The 26,666-nt window shown below is 42.2% G+C and overlaps 1 protein-coding gene across 1 annotated transcript; it reads right to left on the bottom strand.

Moving 5' to 3' along the window:
- Window positions 1-870: 870 nt before the first annotated feature.
- THY1 (Thy-1 cell surface antigen) lies at window positions 871-24,902 on the bottom strand. Its single transcript, XM_073566435.1, has 4 exons — window positions 24,809-24,902; window positions 13,511-13,566; window positions 12,565-12,912; window positions 871-7,101 (listed from the first exon to the last, which is right to left on the bottom strand). Exons 2-4 carry the CDS (start codon window positions 13,545-13,547, stop codon window positions 6,995-6,997), a joined length of 492 nt encoding a protein of 163 aa, XP_073422536.1. The 5' UTR covers window positions 13,548-13,566; window positions 24,809-24,902; the 3' UTR covers window positions 871-6,994.
- Between the last annotated feature and the right edge of the window lie 1,764 nt (window positions 24,903-26,666).

Raw genomic sequence — 26,666 nt, 5'->3', positions numbered from 1 at the left:
GAGTTCGCATCCCATCAAGAACAACCTCTACATGGAGTAGTTTGTATGTTCTCCCCATGATTGCATCAATTTCCTTTAATACTCCAAAAACATCCTGGTAGGGAATCTAGATTGTGAGCAGCAGTGGGGAGAGCGATGTTAATGTCTGTAGAATGCAGAGGAATTAATGGTGCTATATAAGAGAGTAAAATAAATAGAAAAAAAAGTTTCTGAAGGCAGATAATTTCACAATTAAATTTTGACAAAGTCATTCAAGATGACGACCCGATGAATTTGTTTGAGAGAATGCCAGGAGAGTATTTAGTCTTCATCAGAGTAAAACTTTGAGGACCCTAAAACATTTTCTCATGTTTTCTTCACTCCTTGTTTCCATATATGTTATTCCATGATTACATATACATACATACATTATAATATAGTATAATATACAATACTGTGGTGTTCAGGTGGTTTCTATGGTCCTGCTTTTAACTATCCATGCAAAGTGACTTTTTTGACTTATTCCATTCTTCACATTGTTCATTTTCTTTAGAGTTTCTTAAAAAGTGTTTATTTTGTGTCCTTTGTGTAGAGTTGTGAAGCCATACAGCAATACACTGCCATATAATGCTATTAAATGACAATGTAATTCTCTCTTATTCTTGTGGGAAAATGGCTTCATGACACAGCATCCAATAGAGCATGACATGACTCTGTGTGTGTACCCCTCGAGTGTGGTCACAGTTGGGGTATTTAGGGTGTTGTTGAAGTACAAAATGATGGGATATTCATTAAAATCTCCTCGTTTGGACGTACACATCTCCCTAATAACTAGATGTGTAGCTAGACCACTGGTGGTTTTTGGTTAGTAAACATAAAATCTTAATGAAATAATTTTTAACGTAACAGATCTCCCTCACTTTAATGTCATATAAAAGAGGATCATAGGCTGACTTTATATACTGTATGCACATAGTATAGATATATTTAATAATAAAAAAATATATACAAAGGACACTTATATGAAAAAAAAACGACAAAGCAACGTACATAATACACGACGGTGATTTTCTGCGAAAGGTTATATATTCTAATCTCCATACATTGTATACTACATTGTGTATATATAGTATAAGATCAAAGATATCATATAGGAGACTGACAAAGTTACCATTTAGGAAACTAACATTCTTGTAGATGAACAGAAAGGGGAAATTTTGGGTTGTACATTTGTTACATTTGGTGACAACATCAAATGTGACTTTTTACAAGATAATCATTAATGTTATTACTTGATTATGTGATTATGTCTTTCATAGAGCGGGGTTTTTCACTACTAGGACAACATCTTCTCAATCAAAATGTTTGGCCCCTATAAAATAATAAAGCTTATGCTCTCCATCCGTGCTGGCGCCATTCCCGCGGTGTTGGCACTCGTCCTCCTGATGCTCTCATGCGGTGTTGTGACACGTGATGCTAGTGCCCAATCAGAGCTGGTTTCACTATCTCCGCCTTCGGAGAAATCGAACATGAATGGGCTGCAGCTGATCTTGGACTTCCTCTTCATTGGACAGGGGCGGAGACAGTGACATAGGTGCTGAATGGGAACCAGAGTCACGTATGACAACAACAGCATGGGAGCCCCGTGAGAGTGAATGTTGACACCGTGGGAACGGTGCCTGCACAGGAGGTAAGTATAGACCAAGCGAGGGGTATGACAAGAAGTTGGCCAAGTAGTGGGCAACTTCTTCAATATTGCAACTCACGCAAGGACAGTAAAAACATATTTTGAAAAACAATGATGGTATTTTAAGATATGCACTGAATTAAAAGGTTGTATATTTCTTAGTTTTTGTGCAAAGTTAAAAGCGATTTTCCTTTTTGAAATATTTTTATTCCATAAGCCCAGTGACCTATACACTTAGATTTACTAAACCTCCCATGATCCAGTGATGCCACTCTGCGGCTGCTCCAGTCTTTGTTGATTGGCTGCAGACGTAATGTCACATCGAAGGTGCTGCAGTCAATGACTCAGCTCAGTGGCATATGCAGTGTACAACGGCTGAGCCACTGAGCTCAGTGAAGGGCTGCAGCACTGTCAAGGTGACTTTATCTTTGCAGCCGATCAACAAACACTTGAGCAGCCACAAAGAGGCTTCACTTGATTCTGGAAGGGTAAGTAATGCTCTTATTGTAATTTTAGAAGTCACTGGGACAATGGACTAAAATATTTCAAGCAGGACAACTTTTTACTTTATTATTTTACTTTTTCTCATTTTTCAAGGTGACCATGATCTACTGATGGCCCTTTTTTACAGGCAGAGCAGCGGCGCGTAAAACATGCTGAATCATGGCTTGGTTACGTATTGGCTTAAAAAATGACCACATATCCTTGTGCAAACAGATTTCCAGTGAAAAAAGTTTGAATAGTCGCAATTGTTTTGTGCAACACAAGATTCTTTTGGTCGATTTCATGCTATTTTTACCCAACTACAGCAAATTGAGTAGAACTGGAGTAGGACAGGGGAGTGGTGATCCTAACTCATCAAATTCATGGACTGGAGTAAGATTTGTTGTGATTAAAGCACACACAATAGCATTCCACTACGTGCCTCGTCTGATCTATTAAGAGGCAAACTACTCTTAACGAATCAGGGGCATTCTCCCTAACATGCCCATCATCAAGACCAGAAAGAAAACTCTGATCTTGATGAATCCAGGTCTGAATCTTTTCATTTAGTTCTTGGAGCAGAAACTGAGTCGAAACTCCAAGTTTTTAAGGACTTTAATCTTCTGAGAAGAATTTCTAGACTTTTTGCTCCTAAAATGTTGCTTCTAATGGATTGAGCACCCGTTCATTGCAGTGGGGTTTTATGGCAGTATAGTTGCTACGTGTGTTTTCTGCCTCTGTGATCCAGATAGAGGTTAAGGAACAACAGTGGTGCTTAGTGCTTTGCAACTTTGTATCGTTACTAACCTCAGAAGACTCAACCTCCTCTGACCTGCACTTACACACTAATCTTCTATGTCAGCCATGAATGGCAGAGATGGGAATGTCCATCTAGTTCACATTATGAAAGCTTTTTCTGCCATGGATTTTCCTGCAAATTTAACCTTATGCATTACAGCAATTCTGCAGTATGCAATTTCACTCAAAAGGAGATTGTTTTAGAAGGAAATAAATATAGTCTAAATGCAATATATATTCATTTTATTACATGTTAAAAGTTTGGCAAAGTCAGAGATAAATCCTACCTAACTACTGAGTAGTAAGCTCTGCAATTCTCTCATATACCTACTTTGCTATTTAGCTCTCTCACCGGATATCACTTTGGGAAATCTACTCTCCTGCTTGAGTTGCATACTTGCATTAAGCACAGTTGATCCTTGTTAAGGCTTTTCCATAATCTTCATAGTGAATTTTGCATTGACCAATAATAATATCAAGTTGCTATGATCCTCTCTCTCTCATTAGGAAAACTGTTTAGTTCTATGATATCATTCATCCCTTTGCTTTAGACTCTGCTATTTATTTAGTTACGGTATATAAAGTTACATTTTTCTTATCTTGCTTGATTATATAGCGCTAACATACTCTGTATTGTTAATATATTCTGCAAAATAAATTGACGCTGAGATATAAATATTTGATACACTGCCAATTTTGAAAGTTTTCCCACCTACTGAGAATGGAGAGGTCTGTAATTTGTATTGTAGGTACACTTCACCTGTGAGAGACAGAATCTAAAAAATAAAATCCAGAAAATCACATTGTATGATTTTTACACAATTAATTTGCATTCTATTTCATGAAATAGCTATTTGATCACCTACCAGCCAGCAAGAATTCTGCCTCTCTTAGACCTGTTAGTTTTTCTTTAAGAATCCTCCTACTCTGCACTCATTACCTGTCTTAATTACACCTGTTTGGTCTCCAACATTTCCACCATGGCCAAGACCAAAGAGCTGTCTAAGAACATCAGGGACAAAATTGTAGACCTGCACAAGTTTGGGATTGGATACAGGACAATTGGCAAGCAACTTGGTAAGAAGGCAACAACTGTTGGCACAATTATTAGAAAATGTAAGAAACACAAGATGACTGTCAATCTTCCTTGGTTTGGGGCTACATGCAAGATCGCGCCTCGTTGGGTAATGATACTGAGAAAGGTTAGGAATCAGCTTAGAACTACATAGGGTGACCTGGTTAATGACCTGACGAGAGATCGGACCACAGTCTCAAACATATGTGAATACAAGGTCCCCGTACTCATGTCCAGGCCCGTTTGAAGTTCGCCAATGACCATCTGGATGATCCAGAGTAGGCATGGGAGAAGGTCATGTGGTCAGTTGAGACGAGAATATAACTTTTTGGTATCAATGCCACTCGCCGTGTTTGGAGGAAGAAGAAGGATGAGTTTAACCCCAAGAATGCATCCCAACCAAGGAGCATGTTTGGGGAAACATCATACTTTGAGGGTGCTTTTCTGCAAAGTGTAAAGGATGACTACACCGTATTGAAAGGGGGATAGATGGAGTAATGAATCGTGAGATTTTGGATAACAACCTGCTTCCTTCCCTCAGTAAGAGCATTGAAGTTGGGTCATGGCTGCATGACAATAACCCAAAACACACAACCAGGGCAACTAAAGAGTGTCTGTGAAGAATTTCAAGGTCCTAAAATGGCCTAGCCTCCAGACCTAAACCCAATAGAAAATCTTTGGAGAGACCTGAAACTCAATGTTGCCCAGTGACAGCCCTGAAACCTGAAAGATCTGGAGAAGATTTGTATGGATGAGTGGGCCAAATTCCCTACTGCAGTGTGTGCAAAGTTGGCCAAGAACTACAGGAAATCTCTGACCTCTGTAATTGCAAACAAAGGTTTCTGTACAAAATACTAAGTTCTGTTTTTCTATTTTATTAAATACTTATTTCACGCAATAAAATGCAAATTAATTATGCAAAAATCTTACAATGTGATTTTCTGTCTCTCAAAGGTGAAGTGTGCCTATGCTAAAAATTACAGATCTCTCAATTTTTTGTAGGTGGGAACACTTGCAAAATCGGCAGTGTTTCAAATACTTATTTTCCCCACTGTAATTGAGATTTATATCTGTTTTGAACTGGAAGACATACATTTAGCACCATTTACGTCCGTTTATCTAGGGTCACATCAGACAGAATCAGGCCAATTATGTTAATCACACTTTAATCAGTGTTTGATCAGATCAGAGTTTGATCACAGTATGATCTAATTTTCTTGGATAAGGAGAAGATGGAAAAAAAATATCTCCATCTTCTCCATTGTGTCAGTCTGTGAAAATTGGTCTACACTCAGATATCATCCAAGTGCAATCTGATTTTTTTCCATGCACTCACTGATTTGCATGGCCGACTATCATCTGAATATCAGATGCAAATCAAGCTTGCTGTGAGGAAAAAATCAGACATGTTAACGTCCCCATAGAATAAGATTGGTGTGAGTACGATCTGATGTTTGTCAATTTGCACTTGGACCAAAATATGGTCATCTGTAAGAGCCCTTGGGGTGTAGATGGCAGGGTGACCATCTAATGGGAATTGGGGCTTCCTTACTTTAACACAAAGGCAAAAGTCAACAAAAATAAGGATCAGACAGTTGTATTTCAACAGCATTTTGTTTTCAGGAAGAAAAGCCCCAGTAAGGAGTCTGACAGCTGTGGAATACCCCCTTTCTACTACTAATATATGTAGGTTCGGCCAAGCTATGTAGGCTTGTAGATGGGCGGGGAGAAAAAGTCAGGAGAGAAAGTTGTTGGCTGATCTAGCATTTGGCCAACAGCTATCTGATATGTAATTCCAACCATAAAGAGATTGTCCACTACTTTATTATTGATGACCTCTGGAGCTGCTCCGTCTTCTGATAGTGGATGCAGAACCCTGCTGTGGCCACTATCAAAAGATCGAGCAGCTCTGCAATTGAGAATCTCCGTCTGGCTGCCGTCGACACCAAGAAGGGCTGATCGGCGGGGGTGCCGAATGTCGGACTCTGACCAATCAGACATTAATGGCTTGTCCTAAGGATTGGTCATCAATGATAAAGTAGTGGACAACGTCTTTAAGTCCCCCATCCATACATATGAGATGAATGTCCGAACCCATCAATTTCACTCGACAACCATTGGATGTGTATGGGGCTTCCTGACAGATGATGTTGGGGAGAGAAGGATAGGGAAGTTCAAATTTTAATGCCTGATCCTTTTTTTCAGGTAGCAGCTTTCTCTGCTTTACTTGCAGCAGCACATGAACACTCGTGTGTATGGAGGAACCGGGAGAGACAGCTGTCTGCCGAATGACACATTGTATGGCCAACTTTATCCGGTGAGTTAGTGAAATTGATACAAATCGAAGACTTTACAATATAATGTATAAAGAAGACATTAGAGAGATGGAGAAGAAAAAATATATAAAAATGTAGTTTAAAAGTAATACTGGGTTTTTATCATATATTTATATTGCATTATTAGAACTTTTCTTTTTACATTGATAACAATTGCTGTATGAAAAAGTGTCAGCATTACCCAGAGCAACTGTACCAATTTTTCAAGGGTAAGGCTGAAAATCAAAGCAGTATTATGATGAGTTGCTTTTCATACAGCGATTTTTATGCCAGAAGCCTCTGGAACCTCGGGCTTCAAAGTGTCTCCGAGACCATAGAAACTTGTTAGACATTGGCTTATTTTTTCCTAACTTCATTGGAAACTAATCTCCAGTTGCAATGGGTAACGAGACCTAATTTTTGCTCATACAGTTTTAATATATGAGATCCATCTTGTAACCTACAAATGTTCACATCTGACTATTACTTTTGCATATAGTAGTGAATGTTTACCTGATTTATTTCATATGCATTGCACTGAATAAAGATAGGACAAGGGCATAAGAATTTTCTGGTAATGACATTGGAACATTTTTCATCTTGTCCAATACCATAATGAAACAGAAAGAAATGATTTCTTGAAATGTTGACCAATCTTTACAGGAAGCCACCAGCTTGAAGTAAGGGCAGGAATAGGAGTGAGATGAGAGTCCATGATGTATTTAGGACAAGGAGACTGACTGCACCACATCTCTCCAGCCTCTCTGCGTAAGAAGAAAAAGAAGGAAATGTGTCAATCATTTGTTCACTTCGAGTTGAATACATAGAATCACTGTGTCAAGTCATACTGCATATTACTATATGACAAGTCCTTATTAATAGTCCCCACGTGCAGCATAACATAAAAAAACTATAAAAGGACCAAAGAGGCCTCATACATGAAAGCTGTAGGCCGAATGATTTTTGAGTGACGGTTCAGCTGGCAGCTATCTTTGCCGACTCTCCCATACAAATGAGCGCCCGCTCTGCCTAGTGATCCTGTGTTCTCTATGAGTGCCTCTGTCAGAATCCTAGGCTTATCTTGCTTAGAACAAAAGGATTGGCAGTCTGATGTTGAACATGCCAGATCCTTATTTCACATAGCATCATCTATCTGGTGAGAAATGAGAGGCTCCCACACACATCGAATTATTGAGTGAACCCAAATATCAGTGAATTTGAGTGTTGTCAGTCTAATGTGTAAGGGGGCCTTAAAGGGTATCCTTTAATAGGATCAGCTCTCCTAAGTCATCTATATGGGCATGTAGGTCATAGAAAGTTGAACAAAATGATACCTTAAAATCTGTGATACTGTCACGTGGACCCGTCCCGTGTGACGCGACCAGCAGGCCGGTAACTAGAACAACAGGACGTGGCACGTGATACTGTCCTGTGTGACACGGCTCGCAGGCCGGTAACTAAAAAACAAGACAAAAGGGAAGGGAAACAGTTACAACGGTGGGCCATGCAATAGGGAAAGGGGACGTGGAGACCTCCTGCACTCCCCTGAGTCAGTGTCCCTAACGCTCCTAACGTTCCCTATGCCGGTTCCGCACCAGGCGCGAATCAGGAATCTGTCGCCCTAGCACACCCTACACTTATCCCTTGCTAGGGCACTGGCCCCACCGCTGTACTAATACACAATAAGGAAAAACACAAACAGGGAAACACCACTTAGCTTTACTCTGTTGCACTTGCTCCTGGCAACAGAGTCCACCACCAGCATGCAGCTCTCCTGCATCGCTGCCACCAAGCTCTGTCAGAGCGACAAGGAAATCCCCCATGACTCCTTTCACACCAGGGCTAAGACAGTGCTGCAAGGAACGCTCTCCAGCTCCTTCCTCCACCAAGGATGGTTGAAATGAACACTATCACCAACACTGATTGCAACACCTGTGACTCTTTTATAGCAGAGCCAGCAATCACACCTGCATTATAATCATGTGCAGTTAACTAAAGAAACTAGAGTGCAATGACGCTCACCACCACCGGGGGTAAACTTAGAACAAATGACACCACAGTGCAATAATCCTAATGGCCACCGGGGGCAAAAACCAAACTTAAGCATAGCTTAAGAAAAAAAAAGGTTACCTGTGCTTTTATCAGTCCTGATCCAGCATGGATCATGGCAGTACCCTCCCCTTAATGAGGGGCCTCTGGACCCTCAAGACCGCTCCCCATCAGGGAAACACCTACAGCGGGGATGCCCAGACCCAGAGTTCTCCCCAGCAACTACCTGCATGTCAGGTTGATGAGAAACGAGCCCGCTGGTTTTGGCAACGTATGTTCTGGAGGCAACACACATCTCCAAAGCACTGACCTGGGGAATGGGTTGTGTATGTGTATGTTTGGTATTAGCTGGTAACACTCCACAACACACTTCCACTGGATGTTTTTTGGTGGCCACCCATACACGCTCATTCATACACAGGTACGGATGTGAACGTTTATTGCCACTCGTTCGTTTGTCACCACTTGGAGAACTCTTTCTGGGATTGACAACAGAGGCGTCCCCCTGTGTCACCACACTCACACCCCCGCACCTCACCAAGGGGTACACCACTCTCCAACCCCTTCCACCACGAGGTCTGCGCCTCCCAGGGTTGGCCAAGGGCGAGGGTTGAGACTTGCACCTACGCTCCTGCAGGACATCTGCTGCCCTCTCTGGAGAGGAAGGGGTCCGTTGAAGAGAGACAGCAGAGACAGTAGTTCCTAGGCAGCAGCCCTCACACGAGTGCCCCCAGCTGACCACTTTCCTCGCCCGCCAATCTATTACCGGGTTGTGTCTCTTCAGCCAACGGAGGCCTAAAGCAATAGGTACTGGCATTCCCTCCGAGACGTAGCATGACAAGTACTCCTCATGATGTCCTATACGCAGATGGATATTCTCTACGACCTTGGTCAAGCTCCCCTGGCTCAGTGGAACAGAGTTTATGGCCTGGACGCTTATAGGCTGGGTTAGCGTCCTACACCTTATACCATGAGTCTGGACAAAGCGAGCATCCACCAGACTGACTCCTGCTCCGCTGTCCACAAACACCAGTATCACCTCCGGTACCCCGCCAGTCAAGACCTCTGCTGACATGGTACTTTGGGAGGGCAAAATGGAGGAAATGTATACTCCCTGGTCACCTCCCTCCAAGCGACCAGGGGAATGTGGCTTCTCAGATGGCACAGATAATTTCGAGCGCAATAGGCAAGCCTTCAGGACATGACCAGTCTGCCCACAGTACAAACATGCCGACACCACTCCCCGAACCGTAGGCAGCTCCGAATACAAACTAGCTCCTCCTACTTGCATGGGTTCGTCAGGAGACTTGGCATGAACTTGGCAGGCTCTCATAAAATGGCCAGGCTTCCCACAGGAAAAGCATACCTCCCCACCACGACAAGCCGCAGACACCCCCTTTTTTGTATCAACAACACTGGGCTGTCTGGGTTCCTCCGTCCGCACTGGTGGGTCCTCCTCCCTAGCGAGGACATCAGGGGGCACTTTTTGTATATGTCTCTCCCTAAGACGTCTATCCACCCGGATGGCAAGGGACATGGCGGCCTCCAGAGACCTGGGGCGGCGTACTGCACCAGAGTATCCTGCAACTTTGGAGACAAACCCTGCACAAATTGACTCCTAAGTGCAGGGTCATTCCACTGAGTATTAGTGGCCCATTTCCTAAACTCTGAGCAGTACTCCTCAGCGACCTGGGCTCCCTGTTTACACCTACGGATTTGGGATTCCGCCAGGGCGACGCCATCAGGATCCCCATACACAAGCGCCAAAGTCGCAAAGAACTCGTCCACGGACTCTAAAGATGGAGAATCGTCTGGTAGGGAGAATGCCCAGGATTGGGGATCCCCTTTAAGAAGGGACATAATGATTTCCACCCGTTGCTCTTCACTCCCTGATGAATGAGGGCGCAGCCTGAAATACAATTTACAGGCTTGTTGAAACACCAAGAATTGATGTCTCCCTCCAGAAAATCTGTCAGGGAGGGATATCTTGGATTCTGGCTGAGCTTGTTCTTGGACCAAGCCCCCAGAGCCCACCAACAGCCGCAGCTGCCGCACCAACCCTGCGCGCAGCCCCCTAATCTCATTAGTAAGGGTCTACAGCAATTGGGCAAAGGGCTGAACTGGGTCCATGGCTCAGAAGAAAAAAAAGTTTGGTTGGTGATAATGTCACGAGGACCCGTCTTGTGTGACGCGACCAGCAGGCCAGTAACTAGAACAACAGGACGCAACACGTGATACTGTCCTGTGTGACACGGCTCGCAGGCCGGTAACTAAAACAGCAAGACAAAAGGGAAGGGAAACAGTTACAATGGTGGGCTCTGCGATAGGGAAAGTGGACGTGGAGACCTTCTGCACTCCCCTGAGTCAGTGTCCCTAACGCTCCTAACGTTCCCTATGCCGGTTCCGCATCGGGCGCCAATCAGGAACCTGTCGCCATAGCACAACCTATACTTATCCATTGCTAGGGAGCTGGGTGGTGCAGGCACTGGCCCCACCGCTGTACTAATACACACTAAGCAAAAACACAAACAGGAAAACACCACTTAGCTTTACTCTGTTGCACTTGCTCCTGGCAACAGAGTCCACCACCAGCATGCAGCTCTCCTCCTGCATCGCTGCCACCAAGCTCTGTCAGAGCTACAAGGAAATTCCCTATGACTCCTTTCACACCAGGGCTAAGACAGTGCTGCAAGGAACGCTCTCCAGCTCTTTCCTCCACCAAGGATGGTTGAAATGAACACTATCACCAACACTGATTGCAATACCTGTGGCTCTTTTATAGCAGAGCCAGCAATCACACCTGCATTATAATCATGTGCACTTAACTAAAGAAACTAGAGTGCAATGACGCTCACCACCACCGGGGGCAAACTTAGAACAAACGACACCACAGTGCAATAATCCAAATGGCCACGGGGGCAAAAACCAAACTTAAGCACAGCCAGAGAAAAAAAAAGGTTACCTGTGCTTTTATCAGTCCTGATCCAGCATGGATCATGACAGATACAATGTTTTATTCAGCAGAAATCACATTTTTTCTTAATATATAAATGAGCTGTTAAAATCTATGGGCCGGACACTGATCTTCTCTTCTTTTTCTTATGAAAGGGGGAGTTACCAAAGTGAGACATGTCATAGCGGATATTTAAATGAGCTGCTAAAATCTATGGGCCAGACACTGATCTTCTCTTCTTTTTCTTATGAATGGTGGAGTTACCAATGTGAGACATGTAATAGTGGACAGTTATAATCACATGCAGCAGTATTGCTCTTTGTCTCATTACAAACACATCTACAACAGCAGTTGTCCGCTCATAGTGCTGTTAGCTCTGCTGCAGAGCTGTACCTCACTGCAACTGACACTTATTCAAGTTCAGTCTCACAGATAGCCAGTGTTGGGGAGAGGGATTACAAGTGAGCTGACAGTAGGCGAGGAGAGCTACTGTACAACTGCAGTGGTGTTTGTAATGAGACAAAGTTCAGTTAGCTGTAATCACTCACAGCTTTGCAGTGAGATCAGGACTGTCAGTCATTACATGTCTCACATTGGTAACATTCCCTTTCATATAAAATCATCTATGATTGCAGATTCTTGGGGAAATCTATGTCCAGCCCATAGGTCTGAACAACTCATTTACATAATAAGAAAAATGTGAATTTCTCTGGAATAAGACATTGGATCATAGATATTAAGGTATTATTTTTTTCAGCTTCCTATGACCAGCGTGCTCATGTAGATGGGTTAGGAAGGTTTTTACTGACAGGTTCCTTTTAAAGATCAGGTAGTTCACCTGCCGATCATGTTCTCATGGAGAAAAGCGACTCCATAGGTTTCTAACAGCAGCTTACTGCACTTTTACAACGCAGAACACATGCACACATGGCTAAACTAAGCATGCATGAAATATCGCTGTCCACCACAGGAGTATTTGGCTGGCAGCTAATTAATGTGTATGTCTTAATTCTGCCATGAGTACATATGATCTTAATAAAGAGAGAAGAAAATCCACTCCTTGACCCCAGGATCAGACATTTTGAAATCCATTGGCCAATCCTCCTCTTCTCTGAAATCTGTTGCCAAAGGAGAACGGGAGGACCCCATACACTTCATTATGATACTTTGTGACATGCACAGAATTTGTTCAATTAGCCTTGGCTCAATGTACCGCTCAATTTACCTTTACTGACGTTGATGGAGACTGTTTGGTTGATGGTGAGGTCTTCAGGGATGTTTAAATTGCAAGTATACTGGCCCAAGTCAGAGGTGTTGTAACGCTGAATGTGCAGCTGCACTAGGCCACGCTCAGTATACACACTGGCACGGTTATGATATTTGTCATTGAAGTGATGAAGGTTTATGGTACTCTGGATGATCTCAGGCTCTTTTCTACGCTTCAGTCGGAATTCGTAGCGCAGAATATTGTTGGTAATGTTCATATAACGGCAGTCTAACCGGAGCGTTGGGCCACGACCCATCAGGCAAGCTGTGAACCTGGTAATTTTCTGAGCACTGCATGCCTGCAGTACTGCAAAATAATGATTAAAAGATAAAAAATAATTAAAAAAAGTTATGCTAAGTGTAATTTTTTTCCCAGGCATTAAAACTCTTTTTTACTAAAAAAAGCTTAAAGATTGTGCCAAAATACTGCTCAGCCAGCCCTCCATTACCCACACCTTCCACATTAGGGTACAGGCCTCTGTTATCTTGTACTGTGGGCATACATATTATACCTGTGCTATAACTATCCTCCAAAATAGCCTTTTAGTGGACACAGATCTCTTTCAAATAGCAAAGGGTTGGCCCTGGTGCTTATTCACACAGACAAGAGAATCTCCCATCTTCATAGATGGATATTGTGTGGTAGGCTTTGTAATAACAGCACTTTTGCAATTTACTGTTTACTAAAAGTTGAAGCCATTTTTAAGATAGTAACAGTTTTGTTTAAAGCTAGTTGCCTAGGAAACCGACCACCGCTGCTGTCTAGCTAGTAAGCACTGTGTTAATCTGGCAAGGATTAGGAGGTGACAGCACTCTCCAGAGGTCCTGGCCAGCTTCATAGCTCAATGACCTGGTGATGTCTCTTATTTATAAAGACAATTTTATCCTCATTTTCTATTACTTACAAGCAACTAGTGTCATCATTGGCAGTAAATAATTCATGTTTCTTCTTTATTGGCACCTAAGCAGAAAAAAAAAGAAATCTTAAATATATTAACTAGTATATACTTTTCAGTTAATCATGAAAAATGAAAGAGGAAAAAAAATCTTCAGCGTGTAATCCAATAAAATCAATTCTTTTATTCAACACATATTAAAATGTATGTATCAAAAATACAAATGAACAAAGGAAAGGAAGAATGGGGTCCCCATAACAACCAACGCGTTTCAACCTCTTGCAGTCTTAGTCATGGTATGACCGCAAGAGGTTGAAACGTGTTGGTTGTTATGGGGACCCCATCCTTCCTTTCCTTTGTTCATTTGTATTTTTGATAAATACATTTTAATATGTCTTGAATAAAAGAATTGGTTTTATTGGATTACACCCTGGAGATTTTTCCTCTTCCATTTTTCATTGTGAACCATGCCTCTGATCAAGGCAGCTCAGTGCGTACTCAATCAGAGAAACCTGCAGAAGACTTGTGAGCTGACTAGTTTCCTTTTCCCCTTTAGCTATGCTATTGATTTGAGTTAATCATGTTTCAGAATGAGAACTACTATGTTCAAGACAATTCATACAAATATTCAGAAACCATCTCATCATAGTTATAGTGGTTAGAGACATATATAATCTAGGTAGATTTCATTAAAACCAGCTTGTCCATTTAGGTGTCTCCCCTTGAGAAAGCAATAATGCGACACGCGCGTTGGGGTGGTCATGGCAAGCACTCACAGTCTGCTGATCCTATCATGGGTAAGCAATGAATTTAATTTTGCCTAAATAGACTAGCTGGTTTTGATGAAATCTATCTAGATTATATATTTATTGGGAATCTGGCCCGTATTATTTGTTTGGCATTGCACAACAACTATTAGAATACCCGTGACCAGTCCTGACTTACCACATCCTTTAACCACATCCTTTATCTACACTTGATCTATCTCCTTTTCTGAATCCTTATGCAAGCATCATTTATTGATAAGCACACTACCCCAGCCCATTTCCTTCACTGAGGAGTGGGCCACACTTTAAATATCAATAGAGCATACTGATCCTTGTAGAAATTAAACTACATCCGGAAAAGTGTGATAGAAACACTAATTAATTAAAATGCAAATTTTATTTCAACAACATATAAACATTTAATAAAACAGGATGCCTCATACCATAGAAAAATCAGAGTTTAGCATATGCACAAGTTAGGAAACATAGGAAAAATAATTAGAAAAATCAGAGTTTAGCATATGCACGAGTTAGGAAACATAGGAAAAATAATTAGCATATTTTAGCAAATATATATCTGTCAGAATTCGGTATATAAAGTCATAATACTAGGAATGTTTCCTTTTAGCGCTCAAAGAGGATTGTTATAAAATAAACAACCCCACGGCCTCATAAGATATAATTTACATAGCACTAAATAGTTAAATTGGTGCTTTAATACAAAGGTATGATATTACAAAAAAACGCAGGGTCTCACAAACTGCATTTGCATAATTTTTCACATGAGTAAAAGGCGCATTATTAAGCTGCAATTACTAACATAGTTTACCAGAGAAACTTTTTCCTCATTTTATTCTATATGTATGCTCATTAGAAAAAGGTTCCTTATTTAGCGCTCCTCTTTTTTTATTTATATTGCAACATGCCACATGTCCTCATAAATACGATTTGTATAACATGCACTAAAAATTAGCACTTCAGTTCAAAAACATGACTTTGCAGTAAACCGCATAGCTCAATGGAGTACATGCTTTACACATGGGCAAATGGGCGCACTTAAACGGTGCAAATACTGCCGTGTGCTTCACATAAACTGAACCATGTCGCAACTCACCGACAGATATATAGAAAACACTTTTTGTCTCATAAAATACATATTACCTGTTCCCAACTTTTTGCACGTGTACATGCCAAGTGGCCCGCTTAAACTTCTGAACCCCGACGTGTGTTTCACTGTCAATGATTCCTCAAGGGGGTGGAGGAAGCATTGACAGCGAAACGCACGTCGGGGTGAGGAGTTTAAGCGGGCCACTTGGCATGTACACGTGCAAAAAGTTGGGAACAGGTAATACGTATTTTATGAGACAAAAAGTGTTTTCTATATATGTGTCAGGAATGCCAGTTGACTGTGAATGGTGACCAAGTGACGGGACTTCTGGACTCAGAAAGATTGGCGACCTTGGTAAGGGCCACACTTTTGCATGTACGAGTCCCTGGGAAGGGGGTGGAGTTATGCTGTATCCATAGAGATTCTAAGAACTATCCCATAGCCCAAACTGATGAACGCACAGACTGTGGTTATGTGTCCCACCAAGTGTGAGTGGTCAAGTTATTTTTCATCTCTTACAGGTCGGATCGGAGGCTTATATGCACCATTATAGAATGCTGTGTATAAGCCCTGAAAGGTGATTGCCGTATCTTATATCAGCCACAACTGCTGACAGGTTCCCTTTAAATGGTTTTACGAGGAGACAGGAGCCAATATTCGGTTTCCACAAGAGACCAGATATAATTATAGGTTGAGTCGTGGGTCCAAAGTGAAGGGACAGGTAAAAGAGAGCTTCTTCAAAGCCCAAGAAGTAAAATCCTGGTGATATAATCGGTTAGTATGAGTGAGACAATTTAAGCCTAGGGATCGGGTACTTGTGTTAGTGCCCTGTTAGGCCTCTTTCACACTTCCATTTTTGACAATCAGTCAAGATCCACCGATTTTGAAAAAAAAACGGAACCGCCATTTTTTTGCGGATCCGTTTTTTCCCCCATTGACTTTCATTATTGGCGGATCTTGACGGATTGCCGTCCGTTGCAACCGTTTTTGTGCGGATCCGCCAAAATGTTGCTGTCCGTCAACATCCTCAAAGATTTCCAAACGGAGCTTGCAACGTTTTTTTGGCCGGCGGATCCTCCAGACACTGATTTAACCCGAAATTTTGTCTGGGTGCCGGACAAAAAAAACCTCTCTCTCTCACTCAGTCCTATGCTGCCTGAAAGGCCGTCGAGTGCTTCACCTTCCTCCTAAAGGACTGGAGGGCAAAGCAGAGTGCAAATTATGAAGAAACATAACATAAAGATTTATTGAAACAAACTGCAAAACAAATTAAAAACATTTAAAAATGTCCATGATTGACATAAGAAAAATACAAAATTCCACAATTTTAAAAGCCAGACAGTCTTACGGCCTGATAGAAAGTATCAACTAGGCAATACAAAAAATAGTGCAACCCAGAACCTGGAATCAGCCAGAAAGTATAGGCAGTCCATGAAATCCCCCACAAGAATCCCACAATAGAGATGTCCAATAGTATGTCCTGCAAATACAGATTAGATCACATGTCAAACCATGACTTACTGTACCCCTATTAGAATGAATAGCTGGCAAAAACAGCTAAGTGCAATAAACACCTAGAGAGACATGTATATACAACCACAATCAATGAAGCTGCAATTTGTGCAGTGGTCTCACCACAAGCTGATTTTAGCAGTAAATGTAATAAAGCCTGAATAAGAAATGCTGTAGCTGGTTTCAGTGGGAATCCTTCTTATCCTCATCAATGTGCCAAAATATGCTAAGATAATTGCTACCTTATCCTTTTACGATTTATGATATTTGATATGCCGGTATCATAGTTCATACTCCGTTTGCCTTAGTGATTTGTCCTCATGGTCCTTATAAACATTTCTTCTCTTTTCTCTCTCTTCTTCTTCTTGTTATTTAGTTTAACAGGTTGTCAATTGTCTTTTGCAAACTACTGTTGATACTGTATGAAGTTGTTTTTTTTCATGTAACTAAACAATTCTGTATTTCAATAGTTACTATTCCATATTGTGTGTTCGTTTGAACCTGTTGATATGTTTGTTTTAGCTGTGTATTGTATTATAAAACAATAAAAATTTTGAATAAGAAATGCTGTAGCAAGGGTTCTGGGAAAAAGACAGGGATAAAAGGAGTGGCAGGCCTGTGGTGAGACTGTTGCACAAATTGCAGCTTTTAGTGATCCTTGTGTTCATAGCATGTGTCGTTCATTTTTTTGTATCTTCATACTTGCAATTTACACATGCTGCGGGTTGATCCCCAATATTTGGTGATGCCCTCTTCATTGTTTTTGTTTAACAGAGTGCAAATTACCTACATAAGGGAAAGTCTGCTGAAACAGAAGAGATTTCAGAGTAAGCAAAAGAAACCACAAAATAAAAAATAAAGGATTAAATACGTACTGTTAGAGACAATACTGCCTACTTCCTAAAAAGAAACAGAAGATAGGTGCAGGGTAAAGAACATAAACAGCAAAAAGATAAACCCTTGCTAGTCTTTTACTGACTGGCTTAATCTGCAACAGTATGGCTGGACATCCAAATGAGACTATCACTAGCAGTGGGGAAAGTATAAAAAGCTGCACCTGAAAGGTGATAGGGCAGGTGAATGAGTAAATAAAAACACATGTTACCCTAAAAAGACTGAAGCAAGGATAACAGAAACTAAACAACAAAAGAAAAGGCGTATCTGCTGTGGCTTGGTGGACAGAGAAGCTGACCACAAAGCATAAGCTCAAAGGTTCGAACCCAAATACATAACATACCCATGGGGAGAACAAGTTCCTTACCCAATGGCAGGTTCTGGAAAAGGTGGGAGAGGTCAATTGTAAAGTACACCAGCCAAGGAAAAGGAATACCTTTACCATATATTGGCAACCTACTAAAGCTCTGGAAGAAAAGGGAATTGCTCAAAATCTCTGGCTGGTTGGCCCGATCAGAAGCCATCCTTCCAGATCTGAAAGTAGCAGGAAATTTGTCACCTTCCCAAAGTCAATATGGCCGGCAAACTGCTACCCAAAAATAGAGGCAGGCTCTTGGAGTTAAACTTGTGTCATCAAACATGACGCTCGTGCTCGGATTTATTTAAAGCCCTGTGCAATTCCTGAGGGTCAACTAGAGGTAGTCTCAGAGAAGGCAATCCAAAACTGGCTAGCCCCCTTACAAAGTCAGTTTTGGTAAAGTGGACCCCTGTAGGCAGATGGTGCCATACCCTCTGCTTTGGGCAGAGTGGAAGGGTTTGTAGCAATGCCAAGTAGGCTAGGGTTAAATCCTAGCTCATCATATGAACAGGCTTGGTAAGTCCGTCAGCTCTGGGAAGCTGCGCAGACTGGATGTGTCTTGGAGCTGAAGAAAGAGGCAAGCCAGAATCCCACTCTGAGAAGTGTCTGCAAAGGCCTTGTGCAGAGAACTGCAAATATCAGTGGTAGCTATGGACAATAACTGTTTTGTTTGACTGAGTTGGAGCGAGCTCAGCTGTGTATGAGTAGTTTGTTCTGTTTAGGTAGCATCTGTAAAAGGTTAGGGATTTATGTTTATGAGTTTGCTTTGGTGCTGTGCAACCTGTAAAACGCAATAACTGCATGTGTTTGACCCATAATTGCATTGGCTGTGTGAATGCTGCCTAAGGCCTAATGTCTACCATAGAGAGTGAATCCCTACAGTATCTAGAACACGTTTTCTAAGGTTTTCTGCTTTTTCTTAAAAAGAACAGGTTTGTCAGTAACCAGGCTTTATGTGTCTTTATTTAATAGTCATTAACCCTATTAAAATCACACTACCATTCTTATCTCCTTAACTGAAACAACTTTTACAAATCTTTTGAAAAAGTCATTAAAGGGAAGGTGCCACAATTTTTCATTTTGTATTAATAATTATTGATTTTATAATCTTTTTTTTTAATACAAAATTAAATGTACAACTTTAATCATTTTTTAAATTATTTTTTATTTCAGTCGCTGGGGGCTGCCATTTGTATTTGGGAGGTGTAAGTGTCTGAGTATGACACTTGCACACCTCAAATAGGGCAGCCCTTGGGCAAAAGAGCCTGCGGTCGCCGTCAGACCGCATCTCTTGCATTGAGGCTGCTTCTGCTGCCTCTAGCTGTGACTTGGGCTGTGCAGGTCACAGCTGTGGCAGGAGATTGGGGCCTATTTGTTGTAGCCTGCAGCATTTGCTGTGGGCTTTATTTTCCCTGTCATTGCACACACTGCTCAGTGCATGTGATGACATTAGCCAACGGGGAGAGGAGGTGCCGGGGGAGCAGAGGTTCAGGGTGAGATGAGTGTTTGCGGGGAACAGTGATCGCAGACTGTCATCAGTATTACAGTACAGGCTGCAGATCACCGCTCACAGAGCAGCTGAGATATGGTTAAACTTGATAAAATAATATTATACCATTTGCTAGGAAAAAGACACAGAAATCACCATAAGCTAGAAACATGTTGCAAATGTTTAACTAGAATATGTAAAAAAAATGTACTGGGCATTAAGGCTCATATGCTAATAAGAAGAGGAGTGAGGCTTTATAACCCCTTTATGCTCTGAAACTATTTTGTTTGAAATTTGGAGTAGCTCATCAGCTGGAGCGCTGTTTACCCCAGTCCTGCACAGTCTGCTCCTTCTGATACTAGTTTTCTGTCTTGTGAACTGAGTGCTCCAGGTTCTTGTAATTAGTAATAGCAGAGACGGAAAACATTAAAGATTGTGGCACCTTGTATCACATAATTTCTTCACAGCATTTCCCAACGTTGGGCGCAGCTCACCCGTCTCATCATGAGTGGAAGTTTAAATAAAAATCAAATAAAACAGTATAATTTTATGAATTTGAACATTTCGATGTTCAGAATGGCAATAATGGATAGAAATATCTTCAGTGTGCCATGTTGCACTTAGGGGCTTGCACAGAAATAACTGTACCCCCTAGCAAAAATACAAATTAAGCTACACCTATCCCTCTTATATATAATGGAGTAGGCGAGGTCATAGCACATTAGCATTGTTTACAGATAAAGACACTCACAACAATGACCCTTTCATATCGCCAATAGAGTATTATGCCCCCATTGACATTGTATAATAACCTTCCAATGAATTCCTCCACATAATGTGCCCTCACAGTAATGCCAAATGTACAGTATGATGACCCCACAGTAAGCCCAGCAAAGTATGCCACCGACAGTGCACCCAGCACAGTGTGATGACTTTTTTTCTATCAAATACAGTAATACCCCAACAGTTCCTCCACACACATCATGAAGCCTCCACAGTAACCTTCCCACAGTGTGATACCTCCACAGTTTCACCTCACAGATTATAAGGCCCACACATTGCCCCCTCACAGTTTGTTGCTCTTACTGTGACCTCCACACAGTATGGTACATACAAAGATAGCTCTCCACAGGTAGATGCTCGAATAGTGACCCCCAGACAGTATCATGTTTATGCCTCCACAGTGCCTTACCTAGAGTACGAATGCACCACAGTGACTGTTCAAAAGTATGAAACCCTTAAAGTGGCCTCTCCCCACTGTATAATGGTCCCAAAGTGATTTCTCTCCACAATATGATAACCTCAATGGCCCCACCATAGTATGATGCTCTTACAGTGCAGGGACCCCCACACAGTATCATGCTAATATCCCCACACTTACCCTTTCGCAATATAATGCCCCCAAAGTGACCTCTCCCACAGTGTGATGCCCCCACAGTGACGCCTAACAGTGTGATGCCTCCACATTGAATCTCCTCACAGTGACCCTCCCACAGTATGATGCCCCCAGAGTTCTCCTACAAACAGTATTATGTTCCCATAGTTCTGAAACACACAGTATGAAGGAATAACAGCCACCCTCATACAGTATGATGTCCTCACGGTTCTCCCAAACACAGTATGATGCTCACATAGTTCCACTGCAAACACTGATGCCCCATAGTAACACCGTTACACAATGATGCTCTAAGAGTGACCTAGAAAAGAGTCCCGCTGACTTTAGTAGGCATTCTTAGGTGTTCGGCGCACAGGAAACGCTGTGTCAAGGCGTGGAGCAATCAAAACAAGAGAAATCCAGGTCAACGAACTTGTGAACAAATTTCTTTCCTTATGCTCCAAAAAGTGCTCAGCAGAGTGTAAAACAACATCAGCGTTGACAGTTGCATGATATGTGACATCAATCATGTAACTGTTAACGCTGAACTGTCAACTGTCAATGATGCCCACCTCTGCTGAGCACTTTTTGGTGAATAAAGAAAGAAGTTTGTTCACATGTCCGTTGAGCTGGATTTCTCTTGTTCTAATAGTGACCCCCTTCAGTATCATGATTAAGTCCCCACAGTGATCCCTCATAGTTTGATCCCCCCACAGTGTAATGCACCCAAATTGACATCTTCACCACAGTGTGATGTTCTTACAGTCAATGCGCCAACGTAAGATGTATTTACAGTGAATCCACTACAATATCATGTGTATGCCCTCACAGTGACCCCTTCACAGTATGATACCCCGAATGTGACCTCTACCCACAGTATGATGGCCCATCACGATTCTTCACAGTATGATACCTCCATAGTAATCCTTCCCCCAGTTTAATGCCCCCACAGACACTCACACACAATATGATGCCCACACAGTTTCCCTAAATAGTATGATTCCTCCACAGTTCTCGCACACACTGTATGATTTCCAAACAGTGTCCCTCCACAGTATGATGGCAAAGTCACCCACACACAGTATGATACCCTTACAATACCCCACACACAAAGTATACAGTATGCTCTCTCATTTCTCCAGAACACAGTATGATTCCCCCACAGTTCCCTGGCAAATAGAATGATGCCCACCACTGAACCTTCTATACACAAAGCATGATTCCCTCACAGAAGTATCGGCTAGCAAATTAAAAATACTCACCTAACCCTGTTCCCCTAATTCACTGTGCCAGTTTGTGCTTTGAGGGACTGAGGCTCCACTCAGCAGGCATACGCTAGTGATGTCATTGCGCCTTCTGATCTCAGACTCAGACATACTGCATTTGTTGTATTCACTTGTATCCACATTGTGGGGATGCAGATACAATTTTAAAACTGAGTGTCTGATTGTGAGGTGGGGTAACATTACTCAACACTGGGCTCCGCCAACTCAATTTTTATAAGTCGAGACATTATAGTATACGGATGGGGAGGAGGGGAGTTATGAACATCATGTATTGTGAGTAGTGGATTCTTTGTTGTCTATACATAGGCGTTACCTTACATTAAATTCATAATGACTGCTGAAAAGTGATCTCTACATAATAAGAAGTGTCAGCTTATTGTTAGGCTTAATAACCAGAGTAAAAATTGCACAATTCCATTTTGTAATAGCCACAGTTATTGTTTGTTACAATTCTTTTTTAGGAGTCCTCCGTATTAAACACTTTGGGCCCGATTGATTGTTGTATTTGTACCTGACATTTTTTATATTTTTTGTTTCATGTCGTTGGGGTTCATTTGCCCTTATTCTATTAATTTACACTTTTTAAAAAGCCTATTTTATGTGTTTGCCTATTTTTTCTTTATGTTCGCCATTTTGGGAGCAGATTGGGATTTCCAGATCTTTTCACTTGATTCATCAGTTGTAGTAACAATTGTCGCAAATGTCCTCCAATTTCCCCTGGACTGATTTTGACATATGCCACATATTTTTAGTGCCACTTGTGTGACAATTTGCAAAACAAGTAACTTTTTATACTAAAAACCCAGAAAATAAGGCAAAGGGAAAAAGAAAAATTGACTTTGTGCAAAGTTCATGAACTGTGCGTGCCAAAAACTGGCAACAAGGCAACGCAAGAATACAGGAAAGTGACATAAAAATCCCTGCAAAGGATGAATAGGGAACATTTTATTTAAACAATATGTCATTATATAATAACACATTTCCTTTCCAGATAATAAACCTTCTTTGTGGCCAGGCGGCCGATGTGCCTCATGCTGTGTGTACCTTGATTTTCATGGACCATGCACACGCTGCGGATTGTCCTGCGGATTTATCCATGCGGATTTGTCAAAAACCGCAGGTTAATCCGCAGGTCAAATGACCTGTGGTTTATCTGCAGTTTTTCAGCGGGTTTCCCCTGTGGTTTGACACCTGTCATGGAGCAGGTGCCGAACCGCAGCGGAATCCGCACAAAGAATTGACATGCTGCGGTTTTGAAACCGCAGCAAATCCGCGCGGAAAAATCGGCACTGTCTGCACAGCGGTTTTAATTTTGCATTGATTTTAATGGTACTGTACACCGCAGCAGAAACTGCTGCGGATCCGCAGGACCAAATCCGATGCAGATCCGCATCAGAATCCGCAGCAGAATCTGCAGCGTGTGCACACAGCCTTAGGGACATATAGTGTGCCAGCTTACAATGATAGCATGGGCCACGATAAGAAATATAATAAAACTACTGCTAGCTTGTAATTAGTAAAATATCTTTTACCAAGAACTCTCCCAGCATGACACATGTGGCCACAACTCCTGACTTTCAGGAAATCTATATACTTTTTTTGCGTAAAACTTATCATTAATAGAAATGCTAAAAAATCCTGAATAATGAATATTCATACATTTGTACCCAGAGTTTTGTTCATTAGAGATGAAGGAAGAATTTTTATTTTTTGAAGAATGACAACCTGCTTTATATGTGCTTTAATATAATATATATCTTTTCTCAATAACATTTATATAAAAAACAAATATTTCAAGAAAGGTATCAATACAAATATTTCTAGTTACAACAGATACCAGACACTCGTTTCTACATATTTCTAGTATTCTGTTTCCTGCTTTCTGTAGATTTTTGCATTTTTTTTTTCTTGTGTTTTTCTAACAGGAAGGATTATGTTTTCTACCTACCATATGATATGTAGAAAAGACTAAAAGTGCAATTCAATCTGTCCCTTGATTGTCCTTTGTAATATTTTGACCTATTTGTGATTTTTTTTATTAGCCTTTCGTTGTTGCTCTATCGCATATGGAGATTGAAATCAATGTGATGACGGTTTTTCGATGTCTGTTCGGAGCATCCTGTCTCCTGACAGAACAGAGATATCTGCCAGATGAAATAGAGGCATTTCTGAAGGTCAATCTGTCCTTAGGTCTTGTCCACATGTTTCTACGTCAATCACATGTACATGCAGATATAGCCGTGATGGATTGTCATTTAACCCTTTGTATTTAGTAGACAGTCGTAGCACGTGGTGATACAATATCAAGATACGGAGTATGTCGGATTGTCTTGTCTTCCATAATTGAGTTTAGAATTTCTTGACCCCTCTACATACCCCCTTGGTCTCATGCATATATGTGAGTCATCCCAACACAAAGATACAGATGGTCTGTGATGACCCTTACAGTGTGCTGTGCATGGTCCTCATGTGTGTCCTACTTGGTACAATGGCATGCATGCATCTTTGCTCTCTTTACCTTGTTCCCTGAGTCTGCTCACAGGTTCTGTGACTGCAGTAGTCAGACCGCTGCCTCCCTCTGCCGCAATGTGCAGCTCCTTACTGCAGTAAGGGGAGGGATTGCTGGACCACATCCAGATGGGATGGGAGGAGGGGGGTGCTGTGAAGACACTGGAACTTTCTAATATGGATGTTTTAGGAAATATGCTTCATTTTGCCAGGCAGAATTGGTTGTATTCTAAGAGATAATGATGATATCATTCATACGCGCTTTAAAACAACACCATTTTTGATAAATATATCAGCAATTAGTGAAATGACAGTGTAGGTGTAATGCATCCAAATCACTGATGTCATGCATCGCTACATCAATATAATTACTATGGACTTTATGACTATGACTTTAGGACTAGTATGATTATAGAGCAGAAAGAATTATTTTCTCCTTTTGGGCAGCTGTGATACAGGAGCTTCCCAGGGTGAAAACTGGAGCATGGGCGTTCTGTGTATAACATGGTTAAAATGTCCCCAGTAGCAGCACCAAGGCAGCTTCTGTTATACTATTGCCCAAGACGCCATGTGGCAACGGAGTACTCTGCCAAGTCTGCAGCATTACATGTTAACTCATTCTCGGAGTGTCTTGTATGGGAGGAATGCTGCTGTCGTTTGGTCCCTCAGTCCATACCATTATATCACTGTGCTCTTGCGGGGGCCCAGCTTTATTTGCCTGGGGCCCCCTGACTGGCCAGCCCAGTTTATGATGGGGATTTTCACCCCTTTCTTCCCCCTTTTCCTCTGGGACGTGAGGAAGGGGTTAATGGCAATTTTCTCCTGCTGTATGATAGAGTGAGGCAGACAGTGTCACTTCCTGGATCGGGGTTCCCCCCCCCGGTGGGTACATAAAGAATTGCCTGAGGCGTTTTCTGCTTCTTTGAACCTGGAGCAGCGAGCTGAGCTGGTACCTGGTGTGAGCGCATCCTGGTGAGGCATGTCATCCTCCCTTGATGCTGTCGTTAGGGAGAGGGTTCAGAGGGAGTGAGCTGCTTGGCTCACAGCCATCTTGCCAGAGCTGGGTGCAGTTGCCATGGCCCTCATATGGCGCTTGGCGGTCTGTCTGAGCCCATTCCTTCGTCGGCCATCTTGCCTGGGTATCGCGGGTATCTCTTGGCCTGACGTTATCACCTGCGGATGATGAAGGTGCTTCTTTTGTTCCCCCGCCCCGCAGCCATGTTAGAGGCAGGAGGGGCGGGAACACAGTGAGGTGCAGTGGACTCGGTCAGCGAGGTCCTGGGTCCCTTTTCCCTCAGACTGTGTCACAGTGAAGAGCACCGGCTGCTTGTGTACTAGGAGCCGCTGTGGAACCAAATGCCTTGTTAGCCCATGGTTTAACCGGTCAATATATTAAAACTGGGGGTACTCTTCCTCTATGGAGGAGGCTGGGCATGGGAGGGGGTCTAGTCAGCAGCCATGTTCTTTACCTCAGTCAAATGGTGAGCGCTTTTTAGCTTATTCAGCGCTTGAAGGGAGTGAACCAGTACCAATTAACCATTATGTAGCCCCCCTTCCTCATAATTTGGGCATGGTTACCTCACATTCGACTCCTTTACAGCAGGTTGGAAGCAGCCAGCAGACTTTACCCCACATGTCTTTGGTGTCCCACCTGTCTAACCCTATGCAGCCAGTTACTGCACCTCCTTTGTCAGCAGGTTTGGGTACCTCTGTTCAAGTTGCTGGTGTTTTACCACTGGTGTCTGATACACACTTGCAGCCTGGGGCTCCATGGGGGACCTGGTGGCCAGTTCGGGTCTGGCTGGTAATTCATGGTCATTGGGTATTTCCCAGCATACAGGAGTGATGGCTGCTTCATCATCTGGGGC

This window comes from Dendrobates tinctorius, unplaced genomic scaffold (assembly GCF_039654945.1).
Source record: "Dendrobates tinctorius isolate UK_male_01 unplaced genomic scaffold, ASM3965494v1 ptg000018l, whole genome shotgun sequence".
NCBI classification, from domain to species: Eukaryota; Metazoa; Chordata; class Amphibia; order Anura; family Dendrobatidae; genus Dendrobates; species Dendrobates tinctorius.
Note: the sequence above shows the minus strand (reverse complement) of the source record. Positions and strands in the feature narration are given on the sequence as shown.